The 12,179-nt window shown below is 52.6% G+C and overlaps 1 protein-coding gene across 3 annotated transcripts in view; it reads right to left on the minus strand.

The window, feature by feature from the left end:
* LOC139229724 (zinc-binding protein A33-like) overlaps positions 1-12,179 on the minus strand; it is a 38,936-nt gene that overhangs the window by 12,151 nt on the left and 14,606 nt on the right. For all 3 annotated transcript variants that reach the window (XM_070861268.1, XM_070861271.1, XM_070861270.1), the window contains 2 exons: positions 11,116-11,211; positions 1,133-1,366 (listed from right to left, as the gene is read on the minus strand). In XM_070861268.1, the coding sequence (XP_070717369.1) occupies positions 1,133-1,366; positions 11,116-11,211 (330 nt within the window). The remainder of the gene's footprint in view (positions 1-1,132; positions 1,367-11,115; positions 11,212-12,179) is intronic.

Below are 12,179 nucleotides of genomic sequence, written 5' to 3' on the forward strand. Positions count from 1 at the left end.
TATTACTTGCCACTGGACCAAGACCTAGCTCTGTCAAGCCCGTGTGGTGGCTGGTGTGCAGCGGCCACCACACGTAGAAAAAATCCACACGCAGGTATCTTCCACCCTTCACGATGTAGTTTGGGATCTGGAATATTAGGTCCTTCATTAAAATACCTGTGAACTCATCCCTTTTTGGCGTGGAAGCAAGTCATCCTCGCTTCGAGGGACTGCCTACAACGATGACTATGTGGTAGCAAGCAACCTTCCCCCACAGTTACGCACCAATCGGGAAGTCCCGCGAAGGCCATTCACCAGCTGTTGCCACTGGTAAAGATGCAGCGCATGCGCGAACACGCAGCAAATTTAAAGGGACCGCACACGAAACAAAATTTAGAGGGAACATTGGTTACGAGTTCCACACATTACACAGTGGTGAGAATGTCAGCTGAATTTCCTGTTGGATTTCTTAGTGCCTAGCTTATATTTATGGCCCCTAGTTCTGTCCTCACCCGTAAGTGGAAACATTTTCTCTACGTCTACCCAGTCAAATCCTTTGCAATACACGGCAGGAAGGTTGCAGGTTCGACCCCTTAGTCCGTCCAGAGATGGCCAATATCAGCCAAGCAGAAGCAAGAGAGCCTGCGGTTGATAGCAAGGGAGCGTGGGAGAGGGAAGACATATCGGACTGTATTCCCACTCCGAGTCACTATCCGGTGACTCCTGCTGGAAAACATTAGCCGAGGAGCGAATGAGAATCGGCTACGATGTCCGCCACAGTTGACTATCCCACCATAGAATGACACAGAATTCACAGCACAGAAACAGACCATTCGGGCCAACTGGGTAAGGAAGTTTCTCCTGAATTCCTTTATTGGATTTAGTGACCAGCCTATATGGATGGCCCCCGCAGTTTTGGATTCTCCCCCACGCCCTAAATCAGGCTCACAGCTAACGAATGGCCTCTGGGGTGAGATAGTGAGGACGGACTGCACCGCAGCACAAGTCGGTGCCAATCTCCGGTGAATTAATTCTGTGGTGGCTGCGGTGACTCTCTGCAATGGCCGATGGCAGACCGGTAGAATCTTCCACGGTGGGGGGGGGGGGGGGGGGGGGGCGGATGGGGGAAGAGAGAAAACGGAGACTGATTTACCAGTAGAAAGGCAATGCTGTCCTGATGATTTATTTCCTCCTCCATCGCCTTGATGCTGGCATCCAGCGAAGATAAATCCCTGGGGATCTGGTCGATCTTCCCCTGCAGCTGTATGCTCTGTTGGTTCACCTCTGCTTTCAGCTGCTGGAGCAGAGCAGCCTCCTCCTTGTAAAGGAAACTGTGGAGCTCCTCAAAGCTTTTTTTGATGCTGTCCACTATATTCTGGGTCATATTCTAGGCCCAAGGTAATAAATGCAGTTAGTAAGGTTCATCTTTAAAAAACACATACACACACACACACACACACACACACACACACACACACACACACATACAATTCACTGTTACCTCAAAAGTATTCCTGGCTGTGATTTACTTCCCCAAAGGCGGTGTTTTTATCCGTTTAAAAAAAAAAACATTTCCTCCAACTCAATATTGGGAAGACCGAAGCCAGCGTCTCTGGTCCCCGCCACAAACTCCGTTCCCTAGCCACCGGTTCCTTCCTGGCTACTGTCTGATGCTGAATCAGACTGCTTGCAATCTCGGCGTGCTATTTGACCCCAACTCTGCTCACCACCAAAACCGCCTATTTCCACCTCCGTAACATCGCCCGTCTCTGCCCTTGCCTCACCTCATCTGCTGCCAAAACCCTCGTCCATGCTGGTGTCATCGCCAGACTTTCCTGGCTAGACTCCCACCTTAAACCAACTTAAGCTCATCCAAAACTCTGCTGCCCGTATCGCAACTCGCACCTAGTCCCGTTCACCCACCACCCTGTGCTCTTTGACCCTAGATTGGCTCCCACTCCACAAACATCTCAATTTGTATCCTCACATTCGAATCCCTTCATGGCCTCACCCGTCCTCCCTCTCTAACCTCCTCCAGGCCTATAACCCTCCGAGAACTCTTTGTTCCTCCACTTTGGCCTCTTGTACATCCCTGATTTGAATCACTCCACCAGTGGCGGCCGTGCCTTCAGCTGCAGAGGCCCCAAGCTCTGGAATTCCCTCCCTAAACTTATCCGCCTCTTTCTCTCTCCTCCCTTAAGATGTTCCTTAAAACTTACCTCTTTGCCCAAGGTATTGATCACTTGTCCTAATATCTTGTGGCTTGGTGTAAATATTCGTCCAACCATGTTCCTGTGAAATGCCTAGGGACGTTTTACTACATTAAAGGTGCTATATAAGTGCAAGTTGTTTTTCTCTCTGAAGACTTATTCTGGGGTAAAATTCCAGTTAGAAGATGTAGAAATAATGGGATTGAAATTGGACATAAGTGGCAGATGCAAAACAGACAGTATCGCATCAATCGCTCATTATACACCCCAGTCCCGTTCAATAGCTTCACTAGCATGGATTGTCAGGCGTGTGGTATAATGGGTGGCGAATGAGACATAAAAGTGAAATGATCAACGTGAGCAATGGGCTTTCGGGCAGAATATTGGAGGCAAAACACTGAAATCATTTACGAAACAGATGGATGCCATCAAGACGACTGGACAAGTTATTTCTGGATGGGTGAGGCCAATCTTTCTTCATACATGTCTATCTTAATCATATGTAACAAGATAGATTTCTTTCAGAAATCAATATTTTGAAATGCAGTATAGGAGTAATTTGAGACATGGTCAAATTTGTAAAATTGTAATCATAATAAGTGTAGCCCTTAAAGGGACCCTGATATGGAGAGACCATCTTCAGCGATGGCGGGGCCAACAAAGACCTATTATTGCTCGCGCGGCAGCCAAGGCCACGGCTGTGGCTCCTGCTGCCCAGTCACCATTCAGGCATAACTAAAAAAAAGAATGGGGTCAAGAGCTACACTCACCCCAACATGATCATCGAGGAGTGTGTGAAGGCAATGGCTGAGGTTGCCGGCCCCTCGGGAAAGCGGAGTTCTTCCTGAGGTCGGTGTGGGAGGTATCCCTGGCCCTGATAGTAAGGGGCTCACGGTGGGCGGGACCTTCCTGCCGGCGCATCGTCTCGAGGCCACCGCGCCGAGGATCGTTATCTCAAACGTCCCGCCTTTTGTTCCCAGTGAGCTCCTCCTCCCCCACCTACGTCAACTGGGGGAGGTGAGGTCGGGGATAAATCCGATTCCGCTCGGCTTCAGGGAGGCCAGCCTCCATCAGGTGTTCTCCTTCCGCCACCAGCTTTTTGGTCAACTGGCACGGGATGCGGTAACGGAAGGGGCCTTTAAAGTGCTCCACGAGGGGACAGCCTACTGCGTCCTCTGGACGTCGGACGGTGCCACGCCTGCAAGGAGGTGGAGCATGTCCGCAAGAACAGCCCTGCCTTAGAAGCCGCAAAAACATCTAAAGCAGCCGAGGCTGGTGCCGACGCCATTCCTCCCCAGTTACCATCCGTGCCATAGATGCACGGGTGTCGTCGGGGGACCAATGTCATCACGGCCTCCTGCGGGGGTGGGGGGGGGCTGGGAAGGAAAGAGAGGGAGAGCGTCTGCGCGGAAGGAAGGCACGGCATAAGAAAAAAACACCTGAAGGCTAGTCCCCTCAGTGAGCCAAACTGCCCCATCACTACTCTCGGCCCCAACACACCACCGGCAAGCACGGAGCATTTCGTGCCCGAGACCACAACTGCTCCTGTGGATGGTTGGATGGCCGCAGTCGGGCTCGGGCACGGGAAAGAAACACAGATGGAGGGAGTAGAGGTGGATGCAGACATGGAGGTTCCCCTGCCTCCGTGTCCCTCCGGACACAAAAAGGAGGCGCCAATCCGGGGAAACGGAGGAGGACCAAGGTCCCTCCGTGCGGGAGGAGTTGATGCCAGGCGCGGGTCCGTCACCCACCAATCGGTCCCAACGTGCGTCGTGGGGGCGGGGGGGGGGGGGGGGGGGAGGTCTGTCCCTTGGGAGGATGAGACAGCCAAGGCTGTCCAGCTTGACCTTCCCGGGGAGGGGGGGGGGGGGGGCGAGAAGACCTGCCTGTTGCGGGGGCCGCTAAGAGGACATCGCCGCCAGGTCGAGCGTCCCGAGGACTCAGGTAGGCGAGGCTGGAGAGGCCGAGTCCACCCAATCAAACCAGGATCTGTTCGACCCGGTCGAAAACACTGCGCAAGAACCCCCCGCCCACTGGGTCAGAGGGCGAGGAACCCTATCTCCATCCCGAACGTTGACGCCGGGTGTGTTGGAGGAATTGGAGAGGTTTTTCGGCCCGGTTTCTCCATGCAGCCTGGTGCCTGGGGTCCCCCGTCCATTGCCGCTTCCCGACCGGGCATTCCAGGAGGAGCCCAGGGAGGGACTCCTTTGCCGTCGATCCTGGGGTTGGGATCGTGACAGAGGTAGGGCTGGATGGTGCGGCCGGGGCTGTTCGCCGCACCCTGTGTGGTCGACGGACTGGCCGCTAGTGGTGACCTCCTGGGAGGAAGACAGGGGCTCGGTGGTGGACACGGGAGGGGATTTAGAGATCCATCGCCAGTGAGCCGGTGGATCTCCTCGCGCCTGCCGCTGAGTCCCCCCTCATTCCTGCCAAGGAACTCCGGGACTTTATGGCAGAATGCCAGGGTTGCCGAGGTAAAGTCCAGCTGGCGTTGATCATGTCAGTCTTCACCGCCTTCAAAATCATGGGCCCGGACAGGGCCTTGTCCCAAAAAGACGCCGGCTCAAAACGTTCCTTGCTAGGTTGCTGACGGAGTGGAGGTCATCATACAAATCTGCTCCCTATCCACAGTAAGGTTAATTCGAGGTTGCACTATGCTCATCATGAAGATAACCATAAGCCAGCCTCAACATTAACAGCGGCAGAGAGGCAGACCGCAGATTTAAGAACCTTTCGCTCCCAAGGGAGGGGAAATATGCGGTGTTCTTCCTGCAAGAATCCTACACCGTTCCGGGAGAAGAGGCCACGTGGCTCCTGGAATGGCAAGGAGAGGTCCGCATGAGCCACCTCACCGCCACTTCTTGTGGGGTGGCTATCTTGCCGGCCCCACATTTTCAGCTGGAGATCTTGTGTGTCAAGGAGCCTGAACCAGGCCGCTTGCTCAATGTCACTGTTCGCCTGGGGGGGGGGGGAACGTACCACTCCATTTAGTAAACGTGTATGCCCCTCAGCCCAGTGCGCAGTAAGTGCGCTTCTTCAAAGAAGTATCCACTCTATTAGGCACCATTGACGTCGGCAACTGCATTGTCCTCGGGAGGGATTTTAACTGCACCCTTGACGCGAGACACTGCTTCGGTGCCCGGCAGAGCATGGCTGCGATGGAGAAGTTGAGGGACCTGGTCGGGTCCTTCGACTTGGTGGGCATCTGGCGAAATATCCATCCCGACTCCAGCACCTTTACTTGGGTGAGGTCTAGAAACATAGAAAATAGGTGCAGGAGTAGGCCATTCGGCCCTTCGAGCCTGCACCGCCATTCAATGAGTTCATGGCTGAACATGCAACTTCAGTACCCCATTCCTGCTTTCTCGCCATACCCCTTGATCCCCCTAGTAGTGAGGACTACATCTAACTCCTTTTTGAATATATTTAGTGAATTGGCCTCAACAACTTTCTGTGGTAGAGAATTCCACAGGTTCACCACTCTCCGGGTGAAGAAGTTTCTCCTCATCTCGGTCCTAAATGGCTTACCCCTCATCTGGAAGAGGATGGTCCAGAATCGACCGCCTGTATATATCCCGGGCGTACGTCTCCTGTGTTCCGGCAGCTTCTATGCGGCCGGTGCCGTGCTTGGACCGCCACCTGGTGTGGGCGGAGCTTGCTTCGCTCCACGCATGGGTGAGGTCCGCGTACTGGCATTTTAACAACCTGTTGCTGGAGGACGAGCGGTTCCGGGATTTGTTCCGTCGATTCTGGACCAACTGGAGAAGGAAGGTGGGGGGGGGGGGGGGGGGGGGAAGGGGGGGCTTCAGCTCCTTGAAGTTATGGTGGGGCGTACGCGAGGGGGTCGACCAAGAGGCGGGAGGCCAGGGTGGGGGCGCCTGGAGAAGGAGGTGCTCGACCTGAAGACCCGTCTTGGTCAAGTCGTCGAGGACCTGGCCCTGCGGACGGAGCACAAAGAGAAGACCGCGCTGAAGGACCTGCAGCTTGTCGGGTCCAGAGGTGCGTTCGTGAGGTCACGCACCCGGTTCCTCTGGGACCTGGACCTCGGCTCTCCCCTTCTACTCGCTGGAAAAAAGATGGTGGGTCCGTAAGCAGCTCTTGACGTTGCTGGCCGACGACAGATCTCTGGTCCCGGATCCAGAGGGCATCAGTAACAGAGCCCGAGACTATTAAGGGGATCTGTTCTCTCCGGATCCGTCCAGCGACGAAGCACGCAGAGTTTTGTGGGAGGGCCTGCCGAAGGTTGGCCCAGAAGCCGGCGAAAATTTGAACGCTCCACTAGGCTTGGCGGAGCGGACCGGTGCCCTTGACCAGCTTTCGAGGGGAAAGTCCTCTTCTAAACTCTGCACGCTTTCAGGTTCGGGACACATTTCGTTGCCCGGATCTGACTTTTGTACGCTGCCGTGGAGCGTCTGATTAAGGTTAACGGGTCTTTGACGGCGCCCCTTTGCTTTGGGAGAGGGGTGTGCCAGGGATGCCCCCATGTTTGGCCAGTTATATACAGTATGCGTGGAGCCTTTCCTGCGCAAGAGGTTGACGGGACTGGCTCTGCAAGGGCCGGGCGTGGAGGTCATCTCGGCTTATGCCGATGACGTGCTCCCCATGGTCACGCATCCCCTTGACCTGCGAGTGCCAGAAGATTTATTCGGCCGCATCCTCCACCAGGATCAACTGGAAGAACTGGTGGGTCAGTGGCAGGTAGACTCCCTGCCGGAGGAGTTCCGGTCTTTTGCCTGGAGCACGACCCATCTCCTCTATCTGGGAGACCACATTAGCTCTGCCGAGGAAGCCTGGCCGGCGAACTGGCAAGAGCTGGAGACCAAGGTCGCCGCTCGCCTAGGGCGCTGGACAGGACTGCTCGGAGTGTTGTCCTACAGGGGTCGAGCGCTAGTCATAAATCAGCTGGTGGCCGCTATTCTGTGGTCACATTGACCCCTCTCCCTGCGTTTGTCATCAAGATATAGAAGAAGCTGGTCGATTTCTTCTGGAACAGGAAGCACTGGGTCTCTGCTGCGGCTCGGAGTCTTCCGCTTAGGGAGGGCGGTCAGGCGTTGGCGTGCTTGAGCATCTGGGCTGCGACTTTCTGTCTTCAGACCCTGCAGAGATACCTGCACATCGAGCACCCTCCTAGATGGTGTATGCTAGTGACGTATTTCTTCCGCCAGCAGTACTCCCTCATGTATGACATGCAGCTCCTGTTTGTAAACCTGGAGGCATCCGTCCAGGCACGGGGTCTTTTACCAGGAACTCATCAGGGTCTGGAACAAAGTTGCCACCAAGCACAGTTCTTCCCCATCTGGAGTGGCGGCTGTCCTTCGGGAGCCAGTGCTCAGGAATCCGTACCTCCATGAGCGCGGTTTTAGGCGTCAGGCGGACGAGAGTGCTGCGTTTGGCAAGGTGACCAGGGTCAGGGACCTGCTCGATGGCGGAGGAGCGGGCTGGATGGCGCCAGAGGAGTTGGCATGGAGCCTATCCTGGGCCGACGTCCAGCGTGCGGCCAATGCCATCGAGTCGCTAAAAACAGCACTCCATTAGGTGTGTCGAGGATGCTCAAGCATGTGGGGCGATCCCGTCCAAACTAACCCCTGTCCGGACGGAATTCCTCTGGCGCCAAGCCCCAAAACTTCCCTCGGAAGCCGGCGCCTCACAACTTGAGTTTCCTCCGGGAAATCCCCTCCGTGCCTTTCAGATCTGCACGGAGGAGATTCCTGTACGGGCTGCCCTTGCACACTCTCCACTTTGCCACCCTAGTCTGTCGTCCGGACACGCCATGGCGCACCATCTTGCCGTCCGGAGGGGGCGGCAGTCCCTAGTAGACTGCTCTCTACGCGGGAGTCCTCCCTTTATTTATTGGGGACTTGGCCTGGAGGGTGTTGCATGGGGCAGTCCCGTGTAATGGTTTATGGATTCCCAGGCCGCATGTAATTTCTGCTGTCTGGAAGTGTCTGTGTTCCATATTTACATCGAATGTGTGAGGTTGAAGCCCCTATTCCATTATTTGAAGGGGCTGCTCCTCAAATTCTGGTTGCTCCTCAGTCCCACGCTCCTGATCTTTGGGCATCCTGTGTGTAGGGGAGCGGGCAGGTCGGAAGGCCTCCTCGTAGGACTGCTCCTGGGCATGGCTAAGGTGGCCATTAACTGGTCCAAGCAGCAGGCGGGCGAGCGGGTCGTTCAGCCCGACTGCCTGCCTCTCTTCCACGGTTAAGTTCAAGCCAGAGAGCGTCCCTGGAGATGGAGCATGTGGTGTCCATCAGTACGCTCGTGGCCTTCTGCGAGAGATAGGTGCTGGAGGGACTGGAGTGCATCATCACCCCCGGCAACCAAATTTTAATTTGATTTGTTTTACGTCCAAAGTTTAATTTGTGAATTTGTCAGTTCTAGTGCCCCCTTTTAAGAGGGGCACTTGATTTATAGCTTTACTTAAAATAGTTGTAGAGCTGTTGAGTGAGAGTGGCTTAGCTATCATGTGATCTTCACAAGACTAAATAAAATCCCAGCCAGTTGGGTTCAGGGAATCCACGATGTAGCAGGGGGTTGTGAGCCTGATGGATGAACTGGTAATGTGTAGTGTGATTGTTAAACCTTTTGCTGATAAACCAACTTGTTCTTAATAGCGATGTGTTGTTATGAATTCTTAAGCAAAGGACCCATGAGCAAACGATACAAAGATGGGAGGAAAAGCAATGTGTGAGGAGGATGCAAAAAACCTGCAAAAGAACATAGACAGGCTAAGTGAGTGGGCAAAAAATTTGGTAGATGGAGTATAATGTTGGAAAGTGTGAGGTCATTCACTTTGGCAGAAAATAAATCAAAGAGGTTATTATTTAAATGGAGAAAAATTGCAAAGTGCTGCAGTATAGCAGGACTGGGGGTACTTGTGCATGAAACACAAAAGGTTAGTATGCAGGTACAGCAAGTGATCAGGAAGGCCAATGGAATCTTGGCCTTTATTGCAATGGAAATGGAGTATAAAAAAAAGGGAAGTCTTGCTACAGTTATACAGGGTATTGATGAGGCCTACCTGGAATACTGTGTACAGTTTTGGTTTCCATATTTAAGAAAGCATATACTTGCTTTGGAGGCAGTTCAGAGGAGGTTCACTCGGTTGATTCCAGAGATGAGGGAGTTGATTTATGAGGAAAGGTTGAGAAAGTTGGGCCTCTACTCATTGGAATTCAGAAGAATGAGAGGTAGTCTTATCGAAACGTATAAGATTATGAGGAGGCTTGACAAGTTGGATGCAGAGAGGATGTTTCCACTGATAGGGGAGACTAGAACTAGGGGGCATAATCTTTGAATAAGGGGCCGCCCATTTAAAACTGAGATGACAACTGATGATTTGTCAGAGGATTGTAAATCTGTGGAATTTGCTAATTCAGAGAGCTGTAGAAGCCGGGACATTGAATAAATTTAAGACAGAAATTGACAGTTTCTTAACCAATAAGGGACTAAGGGGTTATGTGGAGCGGGCAGGGAAAGTGGACTTGAGTCCATGATCGGATCAGCCATGATCATATTAAATGGCGGAACAGGCTCGAAGGGCCTTATGGCCTACTCCTGCTCCTATTTCTTATGTTCTTATGAAGAAAATACATTACAGGACCTATGATGGCCGAAGCTTTCCATCACTGGAGTTTTCCTTGCATCATGTCTGCGTCTATTGTAGACTAATTGAGAGACTGATTGCTAGGAATAGCCAACAGCTGCATTATTCCATGCGACTACCTAGAAGGTGAACTAGATGGACCTTGGTCTTTTCTCATTTAGCAATTCCCATGTTCTTGATAGCATCAGCAAAACCAGTTAACCCCTACTTGCTCTTTTAATAGAAATACGTAGGAAGCAAGTTTTCAACTTCATGTTCAGGTTAGGTTTGTTGAGAAAATGTTTTTAACCAAAACTGTGTTTAAAATCATGAAGGGTGTAGATAGAGTAAATAAAGAGAAACTGATTCCAATGTCTGAAGGGTCAATAACCAGAGGACACAGATTTAAGGTGATTGGCAAAAGAACCAGAGGCGACGCAAGGAAAAACTCTTTTATGCAGTGAGTGGTTAGGATTTGGAATGCACTGCCTGATAGGGTGGTGGATATAGATTCAATAGTAGCCTTCAAAGGGGAATTGGATAAATACTTGGAGAAACATTTGCAGGGATATGGGGAAAGAGCAGGGGAGGGGGGAATGCTCTTCGAAAGAGCCGGCGCAGACTCGATGGGCTGAATGGCCTCCTTCTGTGCTGTACGGAAATCGGCGCGGTTTCGGCCTGCAAGACCATCAGCAGGTCGGGGCCATTGGAGGGAGCAGCGTACGGCGGCATACCACTGCAGGGAGCAGCGCGTGCTGCTGCAGGAGAGCGACGGCTGCGAAGCCAGGTCACTGACTGCAGTGCGGGCAGGCACAGCAGGAGGGGCGAAGGAGCGGCAAGAGTCCGTAGAGGGAAGTGACCGGGGCCTAGGAGAGGCGTGAATCTGGGATCGAGAAAAGGCGAGGGCCCAGGGGCAGCACGGGCCAGCTCACACTGAGATGTGTGCGCACGCTCGGTCTGTGCAGCAGAGCTGGTCTCCAGTTAGTTTTGGGTAATCCTTGCCACTGGACCAAGACCTAGCTCTTTCAAGCCCGTGTGGTGGCTGGTGTGCAACGGTCACCACACGTTAAAAAAATCCACGCACAGGCATCTTCCACCCTTCACGATGTAGTCCGGGATCTGGAATATTAGGTCCTCCATTTAAACACCTGTGAACTCATCCTTTTTTGGCGTGGGAGCAAGTCATCCTCGCTTCGAGGGACTGCTTATGATGATGATTCTATGATACAGCACTAAAACACCACATACAGAAATGTAACATGTATCAAGAGTTCGACATAAAGAAGCAGAGTCAAATCAGTGAGCAAAATATTCTGTACTGTACAAGGCAAAGTCACTTACCAAGATATCCTCCAGCAGGCCCTCGTATTTGATTTTCGCTAGATTGCGCTTATCAATCATGGCTTGTAGTTTGGTCACAGATTTCTGAAGTTGTGCCTAAGCAAAAGGATTAAAGCAGTGTTTTGAAGGCATGCCGGAGCAGGAGATGCAGCAATATTACAACAGGAACTTGGTGAAGTTTTTAAAAAGTGATGTTAGTGCTGGGGAATGGCACTCTTTCAAATTCAAACACCAGGTACCATTATCAAGCACTCCTAAATTCTCAAAAGCACCAAATGTGACTCTTCTGGATTCCATACCAGCCATCCTGTGGCCTTTATGACTAATCATATAATCACAACACAGAAGGAGACTATTCTTAGCTGGAACAGCCACAAAAATACTATGGTAACAAGAGCAGGTCAGAGGCTGGGTATTCTGTGGTGGGTGTCTCACCTCCTGTCTCCCCAAAGCCTTTCCACCATCTACAAGACACAAGTCAGCAGTGTGATGGAATACTCTCCACTTGCCTGGATGTGTACAGCTCCAACAACGTCAAGGAGCTCGACACCATCCAGGACAAAGCAGCCCACTTGATTGGCACCCCATCCACCGCCTTCAACATTCACTTCCTCCACCACCGGCGCACCGTGGCTGCAGTGTGCACCATCTACAAGGTGCAATTCAGCAACTCGCCAAGGCTTCTTCAACTGCACCTTCCAAACCCCCGACCTCGACCACCGAGTAGGACAAGGGCAGCAGGCGCATGGGAACATCACCACCTCCACGTTCCCCTCCAAGTTACATACTATCCTGACTTGGAAATATCTTGCTGTCCCTTCATCGTCACTGGGTCAAAACCTTGGAATTCCCTCCCCAACAGCACTGAGGGCCCAAGTTTCCACACGAAAAAAAACGGGTGCCCCTCCGAGCTGGGCGCCCGTTTTTCGCGCCTAAAAAAAAAAAAAAATTGCGATTCTGGAGCGTTCTGCAGCTCCTTGCCTGCCTGGTGCGGCGCCCAGGGGGGGCGGAGCCTACACTCGCACAGATTTTGTAAGTGGGAGGGGGCGGGTACCATTTAAATT

This window comes from Pristiophorus japonicus, chromosome 19 (genome assembly GCF_044704955.1).
Source record: "Pristiophorus japonicus isolate sPriJap1 chromosome 19, sPriJap1.hap1, whole genome shotgun sequence".
NCBI classification, from domain to species: Eukaryota; Metazoa; Chordata; class Chondrichthyes; family Pristiophoridae; genus Pristiophorus; species Pristiophorus japonicus.